This window comes from Molothrus ater, chromosome Z (genome assembly GCF_012460135.2).
Source record: "Molothrus ater isolate BHLD 08-10-18 breed brown headed cowbird chromosome Z, BPBGC_Mater_1.1, whole genome shotgun sequence".
Taxonomy (NCBI): Eukaryota; Metazoa; Chordata; class Aves; order Passeriformes; family Icteridae; genus Molothrus; species Molothrus ater.
Window position 1 is genome coordinate 8335732 of NC_050511.2, and position 22485 is coordinate 8358216.

The 22485-nt window shown below is 43.0% G+C and overlaps 1 protein-coding gene across 1 annotated transcript in view; it reads left to right on the forward strand.

Moving 5' to 3' along the window:
• Positions 1-22485, forward strand: part of DNAI1 (dynein axonemal intermediate chain 1) — a 141376-nt gene that overhangs the window by 68793 nt on the left and 50098 nt on the right. The window contains exons 14-15 of the mRNA XM_036402527.1: positions 16504-16593; positions 21170-21257. Of these exons, the coding sequence (XP_036258420.1) occupies positions 16504-16593; positions 21170-21257 (178 nt within the window). The remainder of the gene's footprint in view (positions 1-16503; positions 16594-21169; positions 21258-22485) is intronic.

Here is a 22485-nt window from a genome sequence, read left to right on the forward strand (position 1 = left end):
TCTGAGGGCCAGTCTTTGTCTAGATACTAGACCTCAAAAAAATCCCCCTTTTTTGTAGGAAAAGTGAACAAAGTAGAAAAGTAACAATGTTATCCTGAACAATTAAGAGCCTTTGTTCTCTGGACTGCCTGGCTTTTTTCTTTTAAAACAATGCAGCCCTTTCACAATGGAAACAAAATGGGAAGTGGGTAAAGCAGACTGACAGATCTTTTCTTGTGCTGTTTCATTTTCCGTGACTTAGTAATGTCTCAGTACGTTTGCATAAAACAAAGCTGATGTAATGTTCCCATTGTTAAGAGCAAAATAAAATAATACAAATTTTCTACTTCTGTTACCTAAGAAAGAGTTTGTCTACCTTATACCACTCCCTATTTTTTAAAAGAGCATAGCCATGGTTTCTTATAGATCTAGCAATTATCTCCCATGTATTAAGTGCTACTGCATTGTAAATAATGGAAAATTCTAGCCTGTTTTAAATTACGCATTTCTGATTGCTTATTACTAATTGGTGAGAATCCAAATCCTCAGAGGGGAATAAGCAGAGAGGAATAAACACGTACATAGACATACGAATGGATATGCATGCAGTGCATTGTAGCTACTACCATCAAAACTCAGGTGTCACAGGATCATAGAACTAGAAATTATCTCCCATGTCAGTGAATTCAGGCCTCTAGCTTTGAATGTAAACACCAGCTTAAAAGGAGTCACCTCCTAAAAAACTGTGTCAAACCTGTCATGTTCTGCTGGGGAAAAAAACCTGTGTGGCATTAACCTGAACTCCTCTTTAATAAAAACAATTCTCAGTCAGTCAGCAAAATCCTCACACTCCCATCATCTCTGAGTAGGCCTACAAAGCAAGTCCCTGAGCAGTGCGTATGTTTTTGAACCAATGGCTCAGTCTCAGGGCTTGGCTCTGGAGGTTCATGAGGTTGGCCCATGTGGAACTACTGGGCTAGACTTTGGCAGCCACAGGAGCTGTGCTCTCTGGGAAGAAGGGACACCTGGCTGGGAAGGGGGGCTCAGTATAGAGCCTCTCCTTTTTCTAGCTTTAATTTTTTTCCTTTCTCCTTTCTTTTAAAAAGTTTATGCTTAGGGTTTATTTACAGCTGAGAAGAGTGATTTTTCTCTTACCTTTTTCACTGGGATAGACCAAATATTTTAGGTTTCAACTATTTGGAAGCTCGAGTAGTTCAGAATCAGGAATTGAAAACTGAAACTATGTGTCAGGGTTTGTTTCTGTTGTTCAATCTCCTTCCTAAAACACATCTTATTTGACAGATTTGTTTTCACTGTGAGCTTCTATTTTACTTTCACAACAAGCCAAAAGGATGTTATTTCTGCTGAGATTAGTGCAGAGCCAATCCTGCTGCAGAGGGTTGAAAATAATTTTTTATTTTCCTTGCTCACTATCAGAGTTACTGATGAAATTCCCATTGCAGAGTGTTGACCCTAGGATCTGCAAATGGAACATTTCTTTTAGTTGTGCTTCAAGCAAATCTTGGCTGTCACAAGCATGCCCGTGTGGACAATGTGGTTTGGAATTGCTGTGGAGACCTCACTGGTTAGAAACACAGCTTTGTTCAGTGTTGATTTACTGAAGCTGATCTGGCCTCCCTGAGGAGCTGATACCATGGAGCTTCAGATGGCATCCTGAGGGAATTATTATCTGCCCTATATTTGTACATGGGAAGAGAAAGGGCTGGTTATTGCAGGCTAATTCTTCACCAAATCCCAGTCAGGTTAGATGTGGTGCTCATGGTTTGGACAAAGTCAAGGCAAGATGGTAATAGCCTGCAAACTGCCAAAGGAAACTAAAAGGAGTGTCAGCTTGCAGAATAGTTTTCCAGGAGAACTTGTGGAAGTCCCATCTCAAGTGTCAACCTGACAAAACACACCTGAAATTGCTCACTGGAGTTTGTCACATAATTGTGTGATCCCTTCTATTTGTCTATTTTCTGTGTTCCAATCTAAGTTCTTAAATAAATCTACACTGAACTTTTGCAGTTTGTGAAGCCATCACTGAATTCTTGTTTTGTTGATAGAAGTAAATGAAAATCCCTTTAAAGTAAGCATAGCCTGCTGTTCTTTATCCCATTCAGTGCTTCCAAACACAACTCCACAAAGAAAGGTCTTTATGAGAAGCTGACCATACTTTCTGCACTTCGGAGAAAAAAAAAAGAAAGGATTTTGTTCATAATCCACTGTCACACCAGCACATTGTTTCATTCTGATGGTGAGCATTCTCCTAAATCTGTCATCTGCAGTCAGACAAACAGATTTTGCTGCTCGCATTGCCTCTGAGATGTTACTGCTTCACATAATATTTTGTTCCTTTGGCTTCAGGCACACAAATTTTTTAATGCAAAGGAAATACAAGAAAAATATAAGACAGAGGGCTGCTATCAAGGTTAGAATAAAGATCAGCTGTATCAGAACAGCCTCAACACCCCTCCTGTTGCCTTCACTAAGAAGCAAAAAATAGGTGTTTGCTGAGGAGAGTTCAGTGAAAAAAAATCTCATTCAACTCTGTGATGATAGTGCTAGGGGATAACTCTAGAGGAGAAGCAGAAATCTGAAGAAAGGAAAGCAACAGAGACCTGAAGCCAAGGAATCTGAACCCAAGAGAGAGTGAAGAATGTAGCCTGAAAGCAGAATGGAGCACAAACCTAATTGTGAGGGTCATTCAGCATCAAACCTCTTCAGTAATGCAAGACAACTGTGTTTCTCATATTGGGTCAGTTCAGTGTTTGCACTGAGGACCTTCCTCCTCAGCTCCAGCTTCCTACTACATTTTTTGTGCCACCAGCTGTTCCTTGCATACCTGGCCCAGTGCAAACATGACAGAAAGTTGAATTAACTTCTGACATCCCAGAAGTAAAAGAGACCAGAGAAGTCACTCATTCTGCACTTGCACAGAAGTAGGAAGCAGTAGGAGGAACATCCATGGACCAGAGAGCATGCATTTGGGGTCCAGAGATCTCAATCTGTCCGAGGCTTCCTTGCTGAAAGTCATTTTCACTCCTCCTGCAGTCCTTAGCTGCAGTCCTGCTGTCTACACTGAATTCTGTGTCCAGTAACAGGCTGTTGCAGCAGCAGCTGTCCTGTCTGCTGAGTACCTGACACTGGGCTCCTCACTGCAGCACCGTGAGGCATTTAGTGACTGACTAGCATCAGTTGTGTCCCTGTCCTCTCCTGGAGGGAGCTGGAGGGGAAGGGCTGTGCTTGTTGCCATATGCTTGCTGTAGAAATCAGGGTCAAGATCAGGAGCTTTCTGGTTGTCCTCAGTTGCTGTGAGAGCTCACTATAGGCACAGCCCTAATGGAGGAAATCCTGTCTCCCACAGAGTTAACTTCTACCACTTTTTGGAAAGGCTGTGCTGAGCCACAGAAATTCATCTGGAAGCTTTGGGGTCATTTATGTGTGGTAGAAGTGGTGGAAATTGCAAGATAGTCCTGTGGGAGAAATGCTGGATAAAATTTTTGCTGTGTGCTTATACCTTGTCCAAAACTGTTGGACTTTTTTTAAGTCACTATAGGTTAGGAGAGGTAAACATCCAAATGCTTATTCCTACATGTCTTTGACAATAAGGAACAAAATCTCTCATAGTTTAACTTAGCATTGTACTTTTTGAGATGGTATCTGTGTCTTCTGGAGATTCAGAAATTATTCATGGTTATTTTTAAATTGCGCCTTGGGCATGGATTCTTTTGGGTTAGAAATTGTCTAGCAAAGTGTCCATTGCAGATCATGTAATGTTTGGCTAAAAATGAGCTCTTTTTGCTTTGATGCTGCATTTCCCTCTGTACTTCATTCAGATGCTGAACTTATTTTCTACCTTCTACTCTCATTGTTTCTTGCTAAATAGATTCTTACTCTTACCCTCTTCCCTTTACTTAAGATCCAAAACCATCCTTCTGTAGGTTTTCAGGTTGATTATTTCTTTTCCGGTCTCTCCAAGCAACATACAAGAAACTTTCTTTGCCTGTTAGTTGCACTGGGGCTAATTTGTAGATAAAATTTCACTTATAAAATTTAGAGGTCCCTTTAAGCCTTGGGATGTTGGAAGATGTTAGCCTGAGGTTTAAAATACCAGAGAGGTAGTAATGCATTTGTTGGGTTGCTTGGGTCTTTGCATTCTGCTCTGCTGCTTTATAGTGTAGATATAAATACACTGATGGGTCTTAATGGCTCTTATACAGCCTGTGAAACAACAGAATGCTGCTCTGAAAAGGATAAAATAAAAGCAAGGGAATGATAATGGCAGAGTTAGAGGCAAGTTCGGCAGGGATGCTGCAGGCAAGGTCACATTGATACAGAGTGAGATACAGGGAGCTGGGGCTGGCCATGAATCCCACCCTGCTCTCACCTTGATAGCCACAGCTTGATGTCGTGTCAGGGCTCTCAGCATCCAGCAGGCCGCAGGAGGGTCTCTCCCCATCCCTGCTGCAATCCACTTGATCCTGTGGTGATGGGAACCTTCTGTCAGGCATATTGCAGTCACTCTCTCTGATGTAGCAACATCAGGCAGCTTGGGGTTTGGGTGTGAATCTGCCAGCCTGTGTGTCTGCTTTTCCTGCACACTGAGTGGGAAACTTTGTATTTTGTCTTTTGTAAACTGGGAATCTTGCACCATTAGCACAGTCAGAATTGAAACCAAGAGCTGTGAATTGCAGCTGGTGAAATGCCCTGGAGCTTTGTTGGCCTCTGGCATGCATTGCTCAGCTGCATGCTGTGTCTGACATGGGAACACAGCCACTGACAGGACAAACAGGTGACAATCTAATGTCTGGTTCCTCCCTCCTCTGTTAACATACCAGCCTAATAAATTGACTGGGCGGTGCTGTGAGGGGAACAAGCACATAGATTCCTGGTGAAACACTGTACAAAACACAGCATCCAAATCCCAGCAGGAAGAAAACAAACTGAAAGTAGGGCCAGCCTTATCCAGTGCTATTTATAACTGAGCTCTGCTTCCTTCAGATAAATCTGAGTCTCTGAAGCATGAGTAATGCTCAGCCTCAGGCTGGGCCTTTGCCCTGCTTCAGTGGCCCTCCTATGTCCGTGCTCTCTGCTTACTGCTGAGTCCCTTCCACCACCACCACCACATATGCTCTTTAGTAGGAAAGGTTTTGCTACCCTTTTTCTGTACCCCAGATTTGTGGATGGTCTGATGCAGTAGGCCTAATTCCTTGCTCCTCTAGGCTGACCTTGCACCCTTGAGTTCACTTGTGCTGAAGAGATGGAGCCTGGTCCTCTGAATCCCAGGAAGATCTCATCAAGGTGGAGGGCACTTGATCTAGGTGTAGGAGAGGAGTGTTTTTCTAAAGAGCAGTTTTTATGGGACAAAGTGTGATATGAGAGTTTATCTTAGACTGTTTCCTCATTGCTGTTGAGCTCATCTAGTTGTTTTCCCTCAGCTATCAGGAAGCTTTCTAGGACTTGGGAGGAGAAAACCCTGAGAATGCTTGTAGTAAAACTTGTAAGAAGCCATATGCTGCTAGAAAGAGAGAAATAATTTGCAAAATTATTAGATGGGAAGTTCCTGGTATTGCCTGTAGCCAGAACAGCTATATTCCACCATATTGGCCCAGTATTTGGTGGTACCCATAAATAAAGTCATCATCCAGCCTCATGCCTATGACAAGGGGTCTGACAGCTGGAGCAGCTCCACGGCTGCTCCTGGAGCATCCAGGCAGTGCTGGGCCGTGTCTTCTATTCCAGGGGGTTTTGAGATGCTTTTCATTATCATAGGCATTCTGAAAGAATTCTTCCTCCTGCATCTTTGCTTGGTGACATATGATCCTGCCAAGCTGGCTGCCTTGGTTGCTGCCTGATTTCTTTGTAGATGAAGCACCTGACTTTTTTTCAATACCTATTTACTGTTACCAAGCCTGTCAGCCACCCTGACTCTCCTAACTGCTGTGTTCATCATCACAAACGTACAGTGGGTAAAGTAAGGAGACATCTGAGTAAATCCCTGCCTCTGCTACAGATAGGATGGCAGGGAGTCCTGTAGGTCAGAGCTGCTCATTAAAGATGTAAGAGAAATGCAGAAAGCCCAAACTGACTGAGAGACACTGGAATCTTTGAACACTTTGATATTCATCAGATGTCTAAACCATTTCTTCTCTAAGGCAAACACTATAGCCAAATATTTAAATATTACTGACTCACCTTAGAAGGAGTTATTCCTTATAGACCTTACCTCTTCAATGGTTTCTGTCATGGAGGAACGTTTACTTCCTCAGCAAATTGAACTGATCCATTCTGTCTTGTTGCATGATTTAATGGTGAAATGTCAACAAATTTTTCTACTAAACAGCACTGAAAACCCTTCTTTGCTTAGCAGCTCCCTTATCTGCAGATTCCTGTCATAGCTGAAACATTTGCATTTAAAAGAAAACCCAGATTTTAAGATAGGAACATTTTTCAATGGATTTATTTTTAAGTAACAAGTAATTTTCATTTATCTCTCCCCATCAGCTTTTACTCACACTGGAAAGACTTGTTTGCTATACAAAGCACTCTCATCTATTGCAGGGAACAAAACAGTCACAATGTGATTGAACATGACACACAGTAAACATGTGAGAGGTGAGTCTGAATTTAAAATAAAACTGAACTTTCTGGAACTGGGAAACTGTGAACGACAGAAATGAGAAGTGGCAGAGGCCTTGAGTGTCCTCTTCCCGTCATGGCTTCACAGACATTGTGTTATCATTCTTGAAGTATTTTCTTCAAATGACACAGGGCAGTCTAGCTGTCTTCACCAGTACTGACAGACTGGAGTCATTGCCTCCTGTGTCTTACACGGTACACACTTCTTAATACAAGTGAAAATATTTCTGTGCCACTGCAGCAATATCACTTTGCTGTTTCCCTCACCAGCCACTAATGCTTTCCTGCACTACAGTTGCTTATCCAGAAATTCTCTAATTTCTACAATTTTTAATGCTTTCTTATCCCTGTCAGCGTCCCTCTGCCCTTGTCTTTATCACATCACCTTATTATATTCAGATTACGTCTCCAGCTTTTCAAGATAACTTAGAGTCCTTATCCTAATGGAATTCATTGTCTTTCAACTGCATCATCTGCAAATGTTCTGTGTATTTTGCAATTCAGTATGCAACTTACTAATGAAAATATTGTATAAAACTGAGCCTGATGCCTTGGAGAGGTTTTCTAGAACAGAGTCTAGACAAAGTTTAAAGAATAAAGCTAAAAAAGTTAAAAGGAACAAGGATAGTCCCTCATGGGAACCATCTAGAGATGTTCTCCCATCTGGTCAAGACATTGCTGTCTAAATTCTTGGGAATTCATTTTCAAGCACTCAGCCACTTTGCAGTAATTTCTTATCTTTCTTCCCTGTGAAGACATCACAGGGAGTATGCCAAAAGCCTTATAAAATTAAAGATAGCAAATCTACTCTTTCTTTTAGACTTGTTACCCTGATAAAGAAGGAAATAAATTCTCTTTGACAAGGTCTTTTTTTGAGGAGACCATATTCACTGATTCTCATTTTCTTATCCTGTACATATGTACAGATGACTTAATAATTGTTCCAGGTCTCAAAGTTCAGCATTAGGCTGACTCATCCACTGTCCTTTAACCTATCTTTCAAGACAGGTTTGTTTTGTGTTTCCTGGGGGCATTTTTCTCTGTTCCTGTCCCCCAGGACTTCTCTCTTCTAGTTTTTGTAGCTAATTGCTATGAAATTCAGAGATTGCTTCAGCTGCTCCCTTAAGTACCCTAGATGGAATTTCATCAGGCCTTACAGAGTCAGATATACCTGCCTGTGCTCCTTAGAGTTAGTTTTGTTAAATATCTAGTTACAGTTTATTTTTTTATATGTCACTGAAAGAAAGGCAGCCTCAATACAGCCTTCTGTTTTACTTGTCGTTCGATGTGGGACCTACCTTCCTTTAAACAATGAATGGATTCTAGGAGGGAGAGGCTCAGATGAGCCTTTCTGGGATATCTGATTTTGTTCTCATGCAGGCATTACCCTCCTGGCCAAAAAAGTCATTTTTGCCACAAAACAGTCTCCAGCATCTTCCCCATGGAGATATCTCAGGCAGTGGCAGAGGGGTGACCCCAACTCAGGGACTCTTTTTACCGTGAAGTTCCTGGATGTGCAAAGACTCCCGAGTGTGACAGTGACAGCCCAGCTCTCACCATATGGCAGGCCTGATTCTTCACCTCTGGGATGGTTTCTCCTCTTTTGTTGTGGCTTGATTCACTGTGTTTATACCAGTATTTTTCTAGAGCCCAGGGTTGCAGGTGTGAACAGGGACTGTGTTTTCACAGCAGGGTTTCTGAGGAAAAAAAAAATCAAGCAGTAATACCTTCTACGACATTGTTGACCAAAGCACACCTTTCTAAAAAATTTTTGAGATCTTTCATTCTTACTAGAAATTCCACAGCAGAAATGCTGTCTGTTTCCCAGGTAATAGACAGGAATGAAAAAAGTGCAGATAGAGACCAGCAATCTCTTTTGCTCAGGGTGCATCACAGGACAGGAGCCCTTTATGCTGTACATTGCCATGCTGGCTCCAGCGTGGGCATGCTGGTGATTCCATGGTGCCCCTCACTGAAGGACCAGCTGGAACCATACTAAGGTTCCTGCCTGCCCACATTTACCTTTGGCAGGAACTCCACACCTACAGATAACCAGAGCACAGCTAAATCTTCTCCACAGTCATATTATATGCTCCAAATGCAAGCAGGACCCAGGAGCTCTTTCTTCACCAAATATAGGCTTAGCCAAAGAGTCTGACTGGGCTGCTTTGACCTTTGACCAGGCTGCACTCAGTTATCACAGCCTTTTAAAATCTTCATTACTGCCTTGAGTCAAAATGAGTCATCTGGACTAAGCTCAGTTTTTGCTTTTACCTCAAATAACCATGGTGAGGAATGAAGTTTTCTGTCTTCCTTCCTCCCACCTCTACATAGGATAACTTACACTGCTGTCTAAGTTGGCACTGTGGAAGGACTCTGGACACTGCACTGTTCCTCACCTCTAAGCCTTGATATGTAGAAACTGATGATGGAGTTACTTTGCTTGTGAGTTAAGTACTGTACTTTCTAGATGGCCAAGTGATTAATTTTGGGGTGTCTCTTGTGACTGATTGCAGGAGAGCAGCCTTGCATTTTGCTTACACTCCTCAGGGTGCCTGGCCTTGGCTTTGCTTGTGGTTACTGGAAGAGGATCCTCTTGGAGGTGTTAAGGTCCACTTATTGTGTCAGACATGATAAGCGACAAATGCAGAATAGCTGGCAATGTCCTTGATGGAGGACATTTGGGAACTTTGTTGTAGATGCACTGCTTTGTCTCAGCAGCAAGGAAGGACAAATTATTTGCTTTAGCAAAACAAAAAGTCAGTGGACTCTGGATAAGCTGAGTGTAGAAGCAGACTTTCACACCAGCAGATCCCTTGGCAAACAGCACAGATAAGTGACCCAGAGAGGAGAATAAACAAAAAAATTGTGATTTGTCATTGGCAGGAAAAGAAAGTGAAAGATTTCTTCTCTGCTGGTAATGACTTGATGTTTCTGGATGCTGTTTTGCTGAAAGTTGCTGTCAGGAACCAGCAAGAAACACATTTGAGGGTGACAGCATGAAGAAATAGAACTGCTTCTAAGTTCAAATCCAAAACTCCTGTAAGGTAGTCCAGGAGAATATTTGCACTAGAGCACAGGGCAAATCAAACTGGCTTCGGAAGATGTGATCTGTGGAGCAATTTATTGTAGATCCTCACTTCAGCATGAGCCCTCAGCATGATGCTGAGGCAGAATAAAAGGCAGGCTAGCTGCAAAATGGAGAAAGTGTCCACTACACAGATCAAAGGTGCCCACTGGACTAGCGTGCCCAGGTTCAGATGGGTATTCCCAGTTGGAGTTTGGTCTGTCTGACTCTCTATGCAAGAATCCATAAGGTTTTAATCTGCCAGCTGGTGAGCTGGGCCATTGTGCAATAGATGCAGCCAAACTGCATCCATGAGAGTTTGTGCTCTTGCTAAATCCCAGCACATGTTCAGTTTGTCCACCTCGAGAGAGCCCCAGAGCTCTTTTGGCACTTTGCTTTGGCCCAGGCCTGTGCATTCTGACACAGGAAATGTGGTTTGGACAACGGGTTTGTATTTGTGCTTGGCTGCCAGGTCAGGCACTGCAAGAGAGAACTGAGGCTGGTTCCCTTGCTCAAGGAGCAGATGTTTGCCAGTGGGAAGCCTGGAGTAAAAGTCTTTAGCCTGTGTGAATATAAGGAGAAGTGTCCTATCCCACTGCTTACCTTGTGTGACCAAGGTGTGGGCAAAAGAGGGTGGCTGGAAGAGCACAGCAGGGCTGGGAAGCACTTGTGCTTCTCTGGTGCTCACATGGACTTCTGCAAGTCTGTGTCTCTCTTCAGCTAAGGAGGCAGATGAGTGAAATCCCTGAGCTGCTGGGCTGGGCAGAATGGCAGAGTCTCTGAGAGGGGCCTTTACATCTGCATCTACAACACAACAGTGACTTACAAAGAAATGCTTGAGGCACAGAAACAAAGACATGTCTAAAGCTGAGTATTAGGGAAAAGCACAAACATGAATTAATAAAAAGAAGTGAGTGTGTTAAGTTAGCTGTTGTTATCCTGGGTCATAAAAGGGAAAGGGAAGCATTTGGAAAGCATCTAAGTAGTTAAAGGAATGAAGAAATAGACTTATTACTAATGCAAGCTTTCAGCTACTACTGAGTGTTATGAATAAGGATGAAATATTTGATGCTGTATTGTTTAATCTTACAGTGAGTGTCTGAGATTGTCTGCTTAATGTAACAAGAGGATAAAAGCACAGGTCAGAATAAAGAAAGAGCATATTAAAGAGTATTTCGATAAGTTCTTGCTCATCAGCAAAATCAGATTAAACATACCCTGGAGCACTTAAAGAAATAACCAGACCAATTTCTTGCCATTATATGCATTTCAGAGAGTTTTTGGGCTACATCTGTCCTGCGTTTTAAGCAGAGGCTGGAGTTTATGTGCAAGCCCACTTACAGCATGTGAGCTGAGTGAATACCTTGACTCAGAGGCAGGGTTGGTATGTGCTCTGCAGCATGGATGAGGGGAAGCACGTCTCTGCTGTCCCATATGGACTCACACTCATTTGTGTACCTGTGACATGGGCCGACTGAAGTACGATAGCCTACTGTCATCAGTCCCCACACACTTTTCAGTGATGCTGTAGAGCCAATATTTGGCTGAAAGGTATCTGCAGGGTCTTTCTTCAAAGGGCCTGTCCTTAAATGCAGGAGGGGAAGCGGCACAGACAGAGTACCAGAGCCCAGAAAACAGTGTCTGGACAATTCACCCAGCTAGAGGCATCCATGGGCAGCCACAGGGGGTTGAAAAGTGTGGGTAATAGCACAGCAGTGCATCAGGCTGCATGCTGGTGCCCTGTAGCACCAGCATGGCCAGGGAAAGGAGGAAAGTGCTCAAAGGGCCGGAAGGAGTGGAAAAATGTCTGGAGGAAAATGATAGGATTGGACCCAGGGAATTACTGGCCAGTCAGACCAATTTCAAAGACTGGAAAAGCACTTGAATAAATGGCAACACTACTGTTAAATGTCTGGCTAATAAGGTGATTTAGAGAAGCTGACATGGATTTGTCCAGAATAGATTATCAAGCCAATTTCTTTTCCTTTTTTTCCACAGAAACGTGCCTCATGAATAAGGGAGAGGCAATCAAGGTTATCATCTCAATCCATCTTGACCTGACTAAAGCTTTTGATCCAGGCTTACACAGTGACATACATATAACCAAAGCAAAGAAATGTGAATTAGGTAAAATGGCCATAAAGAGGCTGCTCAGGTGGCTCAGGCAGTGTGCTCAAAGAGCAGTTATACAGAGCTCACTGTCAGACTCTGAAAGTACTACAAGTGAGACTCTCCAGCTGTCACTTCTGGTCTTTTTTTGATCAATACTTTCATTAACAACTCAAATTACAGAATAGGGAAGCCCCCCTGGGAGGACAAGGTACTTTGCAGGACATGATTATGTTCAAAATGATCTTGATAAATTGGAAGAAAGGCCCAAAATCAATGTGATGAAATTCAATAAAGACAAGAGCAAATGCTGCATTTAGAGAGGGGAAATTAAATGCACAGATACGAAATAGGAGATGGCTGGTTAGGCAGCAGGGTGCCCAAGGGGAAGCATGGCAGATCACCACCAGTGATCAGCAATGGAATACTCTTGTATAAAGATATGTGTCATTCTAATTAATTAGCAAGAATGTAAGAGAGAGGGGTTTGTAACTCAGGGTAGTCCTGTGCCATGTTTGCAGCAGCAGAGCCAGGCTGAAGAGGAAGAACAAGAATGGTGAAAGCTTGGGTCCTGAAGACAAGACCTGGAAGCAACAGCTGAGGCAGTTGCTTTGATTTGGAGAGAGGTTAAAAGGGAAGGGAACAGTGGCACAAACTTTTCTTGCCCTTTTGAAGACTGTTACAGAAAGGGGAATAAGCTGTTGTTCTTTGCATCCACTGGGGAGATGGTAAGGGGTAATTGGCTTGACTCATGGTGAAGGGAATCTTCTGTATAAGGGCAATTAAGCACAGTTGTATCTACAGGGAGGTTGTTGAGTTTCTGTTGTTGAAGACTTGTGAGAGCAACCTATGTGAATTGTTACCAATGTCAGGGGAGTGTCAGATTTCACCTCAGAAGAGAATAAATATGCTTTTTGGGTCCCTCCAAACCCTGCATTGCCATGATGGCTTTGCCTAGGAGTCTACTGATAGCCAGGTTGGCACTGGAATGAATTTGTCCTCAGGTCAAAATAGCATGAACTTTCCTCAACAGCCCAAGGAGATGTTTGCATGCCAAAGTCATTTGAGTGTCTTACTTGGCCAGTTCATGTAAGGGTGAATCGGGGGACAGGGGGGATTGATAATGCCCTTGTCTTTCCTCTTCTCTAGCTGAGGCAGATTTTATTAGTTTTTTTCAGGCCCTAAATGACAAAAAATCTGCCTTATTTCACTTAAGGCAGGTATCAGCAGGGCTATGGTACTGCAATGCTGACAAAGACCTCCTTGAAGGATAATTATAGGGAAGGAAAGGGAAGGAATTGCTCAATAGTTAATGTGCATGTGTTGGATGTGGCACCCCATTCTTGAGTTTTGGCAAGCCAAGAGCTAGCCAGATCTGTGTTTGTAGTAGCTGGTGCCTGCACCACACTCCAGACTCCGGGCCAGGGTGGTTTTGACCAATTGTATTGTGTGAGTGCAAGTGACTTACAGCCTGTGTCCCATGAAAACGGATCAAGCATTATTTATTTCATAGGAATGACATCAGAAACATGAGCGTTTTCAAATCGGATTGGATAAATGGTCTAATCTCCTGCTGGACAGGAGCCATTACCAGCTGCCACAGATAAAAATGATAGTATTCTCTTGCTAGAATTAATGGATTATCACCCTGCTAACCTGCTGTACATAGTAATGAACATGAGTTCTTAATATTTATATTTCTGTGTATTAAATAAGGTTTTGAATTGTCTCAACTTCTTTATAAATAAACGAACTTGAAGAAATGAAAAGAAAAAGTGGTAAGCTGTTCTTACAGCAATGAGTTTCACACACTAATTTTGCACTGCAATAATAGTCAGGTTAAAGATCACTGAAAAAATTGCTTGTTTTTGTTACAGTTCTCATCATGATCAGGGACAGAAAATGCTTGCTGCTTTTTGCTTGCTTGTCTCCTCTTTGCTGTTTACATACACTTTTCTTTCTCATGTGCTTCTTTACTCTGACGGTATCATAGTTGAACTTTTGATCTAAATAGTTTCACACAGCCAAAATCCTTGGCTGATTATCACATGCTTCAGGGGAAAAATTAACTTCAAGCCACCATGCAGACAGTTGCTTGGTTTTCTCCTCAAATGCTCCACCCCTCACAGCACGGATACTGCTAATGGTGGGAGGTTGTGCCATGTTGACAAGCCTCTGGGAGCAAGGAAAAGGCCAGTTCTGAGCAGATGCCTGATTTGATTGCAGTATCATGAGGGCTAATTACTCTAATAAGCATTTGTGGGATTCAGAGATCAGGAGGAAAAGGATCACAAACACGATTAAGGTGTCAGAGGTGTTGAATGAAAATCGAAAGGATTAAGTGCCAATTTCTGTTTTCTGAAATTCAAGCTACCATCACTGAAAGCAGCTAATAGTCATCTGAGGGCAGAGCCTGGTGTCCCTGAGAGGCTGTTTGTCAAGCTGCCTACAAAGAGAACCAACTCAAGTACTGTTGACTGCTTTGAATAGAGAAGCAAGAGTACCCCAAGCAATTCAGCCTACTTGATTTTTGGGGCTGGTGGTCCCACCTACCCGTGTAATGGATTAAGAGCTGTGGCACCTAACTAATAGGAGAAAACTTGAATAGATGTCCATCAGAGAGAGGTTATTTGGAGTAGGCAAACCCTGGGGTAAAAACTCTTTGGGAATGCTGAAAGGAATTAGCTTGGGAAAATCCACCATGAGCTCATGACAGCTCTTATGCTGTTTGGTCACCTCTGGGCAAGGTTCTTGCAACACTCTGTGTTAGTGTAGACATCAGGACTCAGAAGTTGTGTCTGCACAGAATGGTGGGGATGGACTACAGCTGCTGAACTTTCATCCACGCATTTACCAGTGGTCTGGTGGTCTGCAAAGTTTTCCCCAAATATTTGGGACAGAAAGAACATGAATTAGAGGAGAACTGTGTTGGACAGACACATAAAACATCTTACTGCCAGACCATTTTAGAGTGACATTTAAAAAACTTTTGATTCAAAATATGACCTTTTTTCTGTGCTCAGTGTGAGGCAGATTGGACGTCTTTGTAACCAATGTCCCTGAGTTCTGCATTTCTCACCTTGAATTAAAACTTCTCACTACACCAGCTCCTTCATCTGAAGCAGCTGCTGGTGACTATCACTGTCAGCAGTAGCTCATGCTCACAGGGAGATGTTCTTGGAATAGATATACCCAGCCCATTTTGTCCACAATGGGTCAGCCTTAGCAATCATTGTCCTGTTGAACCTGCTTTTTAATCATTAATCATTTTATTCTGGGTCATATTGAATTATGGTATTCCTTTAATACCATATAACAGAAGTAGTTCCACACAGAAACTTACAATTTCACCTGTGCAGGGATACTCAAAAGTGTATGCCACTCAAAGCTCTTCAGTTGTGTCTTATAGGTATGAAACTGGCTTTTTGAGGTATTCTCAGATGGATTCCTTTTACATTCTAATTTTCCTTCCTCAGAAAAGGAAGAAAGCGTTCAGTGGAGGGTTAACTACTCTCTGCCGAGTCTCTTGCTTAATTTTCATGCTCCACAGAACTTCACAGTATAAACAATTTTACAAAAGAGAATTAACAGTTTTTCGCAAGGACCTGTCACAGGAATACCCAATCTGTGTAATTAAAGTATTGAGAAGGCTGTTTGTTTTCTGAGCTAGGTATGAGTTACATAAGTGGTCATGGATAGAGTATTTGTTAAGTTCTGGGATGATCAAACTCATTTATCATGTTTATGGGATGATGTTTAGGGAACATTATCTGCTCCACTGCTTGGACAGGAACAGATACACCTTTGAAAAGCTTCTCAGAACCTTCTAAAGTGCTTGTCCCCATCCTGATCTGACAGATGCCAACAGGAGTGTGTGCTGACAGACCCAGTGACAAGTCATTCTTTTCCCTTCAGTCTGATTGAATTCCCAGATCTGAAAATCGAGTGTTCTTAATGCTTTTGGTCTAACTGAAATGTCTCTTCTAAACTGTAAGCCATTTATCTGAGTTCTAATCTCTCCTGCTGAGCTGTCACAGTCGAAAGGCAAATCTCCTTACGAGGCAGACAGATGCTCTGAAGGTGTAGGGAGGATTTCAGATTTAATGGAGAAATTTTCATCTCCCTGAAACAGAAGTGCCCCAAGGACCTTTGTCACATGTTGCTCGCAAGGTCTTGCCTGCACCCCACACAGGGGCAAAAAGCTAGTTTGAGGTTGTCTGGCTAAAGGGCAGCCATATGGCTCTGCAGTAATGTAATGAGTAATGTAATTAGTCAAATGTGAAAGGCAAGGCTAATGCTTGGGGACCTTGGTGTGGCACCAGTGGTGGTGCTTGGAGATATCTCAGGGGTCTCTGGGATGGTGCTGTGCCACAGTGTAGAGGTCTGCTGCACAGCTCAGACACCTCATAAGGCCTGTCCTTGATGGCAATGCTCCAGTGGCCGTGGGTGGGTGCAGAGCTTACAAGTAAGGGGCTTTAGTCCTGTGCAGGAGCATCCTGCAGGAAAGTGACTGACCAGAGTGCTCAGGACAGTTCTAAACCTGCTGGTGGAGATAAGTGTTCACACCAGCAAGCCTCCAGGGTGCAAACCAGCTGCTCTTTAGGAAGGATTTCAGAAGACTTTGCTGAGGCCATGGGACTCTGTCCTGCTAATGCTGAATGCCTTGTGCTGACTGGGACTGTCTTCTTCTTTCTTCTTGTTTTAAGGTCAAGTGGCAGAAGGATGACATGGATAGCAATCGCAACTTCTTCTCTGTCTCCTCGGATGGGCGGATTGTTTCATGGACTTTAGTTAAGGTAAACAGTAGGTGGCAATTTCTTTTCCCAGTGAAATTATAACGAATTGCCTCAAAATTCAGTGATTCATTAGTATTATTTTTATTTCTAATGAGCTTGAAAAGAAATGTTCGCAATAGCAGCTGGTGCAGTCACAGCTGGACCTGGGGCTGCACATTAAACTGAAATGAAGCAGGGTCAGCCTACTCATTGTCAGGACCTAACCTTCATCCTGCCTGCACCTGTAGCACCCCATGGGCCTGAAAATGAGAGCTCATTTTCCTGCTTGGCAGCAGCAGGGATTCAACCCTGGTCTTTGTTCTCACACTATCTTTGTCCCAGAAGGGTCAACTAGACACAGAACAGAATAATCTGCTTTTTTTCACAGCTTCCAGATTCTCATCCCCAAAATGCTCCCCTACAGATTGCAATTTGAATTGGGAGACGGTCAATTTAAATTTCTCCCCATGTGGGACAGAGTCAGTAGTACAAAGTTTGCGTTTGCAGTGGGATGGCAGCATGGTATCAGACAGGCAGAGGGCTTCTCCCTGCCATGACATTGCCTACTCCAATACAAATCCAATACAAGTTTTTAAAACTAGTTTGCATGCCCTGCCTTTGTTGGCTTTTCCTTTTGGAGTATGTTGAAATATGTTGATAGAAACCTAGAATTAATGTCCCCAAATGACCCTTAGATTCATGTTTCTGAATCCCAATGTGTGGGTATTTCTGTTGGCTATTTCATTTTACATTTAAAGATTTCAAATCTCTTGCTAAAAAATAATTGCATTGCCCTAAATATGAGTTTGAAGCAGCTGTCCCATTATTCCCCAACAAAACAAGAAATTTCTTTACATCCTAGGATGCTCATTTTTCAATCTGTTTTACCAAAGCTTTCCAGTTTTGAAATTTTTAGGCCTTGCTGCCATGGCAGGGATTAATTTCTAGCATTACATGTAAATCTTGACCTCATGTCCAGTTCAGGAACAGGACCATCTCCTAATGAACAGTGTAAGCACAGGCAGATGGCACAGGTTATGAAGTTATTTTTATAGACTTTTCCATGTTCATACATGCAGCTTCAGAATCAAAAATCCCTTCTGCAAATGTATCCCAAGTCCTTCTCCCAAAAGAGCTCCCTAGACAGGGACATACTAAGAGTGTCTCAGCACTCAGCTCCTGTGTTATCCCCTGAATAGGAATGCCCAAAAGATTTGTGTTGAAGTGGGCAATACAGGCACATCCAGATGAGGTGATCTGGCAGGATACACTTAGCAACTGAGCCCCAGTAACTGAGTGTGCTCAGCATGGCCCCCTTAGGAGGCACGGAACACTGGCTGAAGTCTCTTACTTAATAGAAATGCCACAACTGGGACAACCTAAGTGTTTGCAGATGGACTCTGATAGCAGCTCACCCAGCAGAAGGTCTTTTGCACCAGTGCATAACTGTTTCCACATAATAATCTGTGGTTTTGCTGTCCCTTGAGCACATAGATATTTCCTTCTATGTATCCTTAGTATGACTTCTAAGATATGCATCCACTTAGCCCACTGTAATTTCTACTTATTCCTTACATTACTGTAATGAACTTTGCCTTACCCATGTGAAAAGTCTTGGGGTTTTGGGTTTTTTTTAGATGAAATTACTTCTGAAATTGCCAGAACTAGTATTTACTTAGTAGGCAGGGGTGGAAAACAGCAATGTTTTAGGTGCTGTCTGCTTTGGACATTTTTGGGGGGGACAGATATTCAACAGAGAAAACAAAAACCAGGATGAAAATAATGGTTTTTTATAATCTGTGGGTTTTTTATACAGAAAAGAGAAATGGAAAATCTGCTTGAATTCCAGTTTCATAAGAGCTTTTTCTGGGTTTCATTTGGAGTAAAACTGAAAATACTCCAGAGGTTTTCTATTCTACAAAACCATGGTGCGAACAGGGAATAAATGAAAGAGTGCTTCGTTAATCTTTTTGAGAGGGCAGTCCAGAAATAAAGCTCCTTCAAACACTGTTAGCTGTTTGACACTTCCAAAGCTGAGAACACAAAGTGAATAATTTCTTTATTTCTTCCAGACAAATATTTGGCAAACCACACTCAAGATTTGGATAGAAGAGTTGTCAAATGTTAGCCAGTGACAGTTGATCTGCCTTGATCATAGTGGTTGTCTCTGTTAGAAATGGGCACAATCACTTTGGACAAATTTCATTAAAAAGCACATGAGTTCTGTGTACTTAGACTGTCTTGACTTTGGGTCCTCATAAAGGTGTAAAACATCAAGGAAGGATGCAGGACTTCTGCTGCTGGATGATTCTCTGCCCCCCCTTGGGGTGTACACATTGCCTATCAAAAGGGAGAAATGTCTCAGCCATTTCAAAGAATTGTTTGGGATGCAGCATGGTACTGCTTCTCAGTCTGATGCGCAGCAATCCCATGTTTGATTAGTGGTTGTAGTTCACCCCCTCCTGTGTGACCTACAGCTAAATTACTGAACAGCTCTGGTCCTGCTTCATCACTTAAGGCTAATAAGAAGTAAGGGGAAAGCAGCAGCTGTAAGGCCTGATTCACTAATGCTTACAAAGTGCTCTGCAATTATTAGGCAGAAGCAACGTATTATTGCTTGGTATTCCTGGAAGGCCAAATTGTCAGCAGGCTGTTTACCCAGAGGTATATGTGAATGGCTCTGGTGACAAAAAGCCCCAGGAACAGAAGTGTTTTTTATGCTGTGAAGCTGGCTACAAGATAAAACCAGCACAGCAGGGAAGTCTGCACAAGCAGGGTCCTTTGTGAAGGAGAGGGGCTGCAGAAATTGTCCACAGAGGCCTCTGCCAGGTGAAGGTACTGGGAGAAACCTTCAGAGGAAGGCTGCAGAAAATTGTGTGATTAGAAAGAAGGTCTCTTGAGGTTTGCCCTTCTACCAGAACAGAGATAGTGTGCTAGCACATCTCTGGGCCTGCACAAATCACAGAGCTGTTGCACTGGGTGTATCAACGTGACCTGCTGCAGGCAGCTCCAAAGCTGCACTTCAGACCAGGCTCATGTCTAGGACAGGACACATGCTTTCTGGAGAACAGGCAGACCTGGGAGCCTGAGCAGAGGCAAGTGCCTGCTTAGCTTGTCCTATCTGCACTCCCAACAGCCCACCAGCACTCCTATTTGGGCGTGCAGTGGAACATGCTCTGCTCCTGATCCCTCTGGGCACTGCTCTTTCCTGTTCATGCACATGTACACCAGCACATGTGGCCTCTCTCTCAGCATCTCTCCTGCCTTTACCCATTGAATCAGACTTGTAACCCAACGTGCTGTAGGAGCTGCTAAGGTGGAACTCTGCAGGAGTCTGTCCTGCTTCTTGCTGCTTTCTTGGAGGAAAATTTACTGCCATCAATAGGCCAGCACATGTGGGTGTGCAGCAGTGAGAATTAGTGAGAAGGAAGAACATTTTGGAGTTTTGACCTTTGCTGAATCTTCTGTAACTTTGTACCCCCAGAGTATGATAGAAATGCCCTCTAGAACATTGTCCTCTCTCAACTGCAGTACTGAACAAGATCTTCTGCCACATTCCCCAACATGGAAATTCCTGGGGTTGACTCTGCCAGGCAGAATACTTTTTCCACCTGAGTTCTGCTCTGGGCTAAGAGAAGCTTCAACTACAGTTTAATTCACTGAGCTTAGTAGTGGTGGTGCTTCAGTGGGATATTTGCATATTATACCATCCAGTCCACAGCCCATACTGCTCACTAATCATTAGTAGTTTGTTCCTTTTATCACATAATCAGAGAATCACAGAATGGTTGGGGTTTGCAGAGACCTCAGGAGTCCCAGGGTGTTCTTACAGTCACAACTAACTCCATTCTGCAGTGGTATTCCAACTCCCAAAGCCAGTCTGAGAATGTAACCTTCCCTCCGGTAGTTTCTTTATATTTACCTACATTATGTCTATTTACATCTGTCTTTTGTCTCCCACCTTGACTGTAAACTCTTTGGGACCCAACCTTTTGGCCCTGTGTTCACCACCTTGCACAGCAGTGTCATGATAGTTCTTTAAAACTCTGCTCCAAGAGAAAACTGCCCCATGTTTCTGTTCTCAGCAAACTGCTTGCTAGATGTTGCTGGCATCTCAGAGCCCATGAAATTGAGAGTATTTTGAACTGAGGCTGCTCTGGGGATAACAAGACGTTAAGAAGCCAGAACTGGAAAGATGAGAAGTTACTATTCATTAATGTGGGGCTTTAGTTAGCTCCCTGAGAATATGAAATATCCATCTTAAATCACACAGGGTGATTTAACTAACACTATCATTTAAGCTGACTGTGCCAACTTTCACTAAAAAACACTGGCCCTGAAACCCAAAATTTTCCAGGTCAAGTGCAAATGTCAAGGTAATGTACCAGTGGCTCTCAGTTCCAGTGCACCAAAGCATCAGTTTCCTGATGGTTTTGTGGAAAACACCATGTTAGCAAGCTGCCAAATGTGAAACATTAAGCAACTTCTGGGCAGCTTTTTAAAATTCCTCCATAAAATTTGCCATTTCAAAGTACTGAATGTCTCTGTATTGTTGCTGCAAAGCATGCTATTCATGTGGAATCTCCTCTGCCTGCAGAATGAGCTGGTTCACATGGATGTCATCAAGCTGTCAGCAGATGAGACAACGATGCAGGGGCCAGAGGGGCTGCAGCTGCAAACGCTTGGTAAGAGCCCAAGTCCTTGCCATGCTGATTAATTACTGACACAAAGCCTCTAATCAGTCATTCTGGGAAATTAAATTTGGAACAGGGTGTTGAGATGGAAAGGAGCTAAAGGAGGGTTACGCCTCCTTGCTTTCATCATGCAGTAGGGCAAAGTCTGTCTGGAGCAATGGCCACTGAGTCAAGTTTTGCTGGTTACATTTTGCCTTTACTTACATAAAAAGATGAATTGAACATTTATTCAAGAAATGTCCATTTTACTGGGCTATCTCTTTGTGGATAAAGCACATACCTGTTTATGTCAAAACTCAGTTTTGTTCTTATTGTCAGACATTGATCTGGACTGGCAAAATCAAGGTGAAAAGCAACCTCTGCCCTTTCCTGGGTGCACAGTTCACCCAGCCAGCTTTGGGATGTGTCTCATTGTGTTTGGGCTCTGTAAAAACACAGTGTCTATTCTGAGCTACTATGTTAGGCTCCCTCCATACAAAGTGGAGTCAGTGCAGTCCTTCTAGGCTGAATCCTCTCATCCTGATCATCCTGCGCTTGAGACAGGATGGGATGAGTCAGCTCTGGAGGTTCTAAGCCCAAGTCCTTGAGGAATCCTCTTATCATCCTTCTACACCTGCTTTTGGCTGAGAAGATGGGACCTCTGTTTGGAGGAGAGCCTTGCTCTGCTTTTAAGGATTGCTGTGTTTCTAGGCTAGTAACTGCTGAACAGGCTGTGGGAAGCTTTGCGGTGCCACAATAGGTTGCAAGAAACCAGCTAAAGCAGCACACTACAGAACTCTCAGGGCTTTGGGATTATTTGTTACTGCTACTGGGAAATCGATTTTCAAAGACTTGTCTTGAATATTAAACAATCTATTTGAATGTTAAAAATGCAGATGGTATTAGAGAGTTGAAATTACCCTAACAATTCCTTTGAGAACTACATTTTGTTAATGTTAAAGACATAATGCTTGAGACAACTGCCTGTGCAGAAAGTTTCTGTAACTGTGTGCCTCTGAGCCTTGTCTGCTCATTCCTGTTTTTCATCTGATGGTTGCTGTGGGTATCCCTGCTGGTAGGGACAGCCTCAACAGATATCCCATCTTCTAGTCAAGAACCCTGCTGAAATTTTCTTTCACCAGCATGTGAAATGGCTTTCTTGGATGGTGATGCATCTGCCTCAGGAGCAGAAGCCACAAAATCTCAATGAGTCACATCCTGTTTGTGGTTGACACCTGTT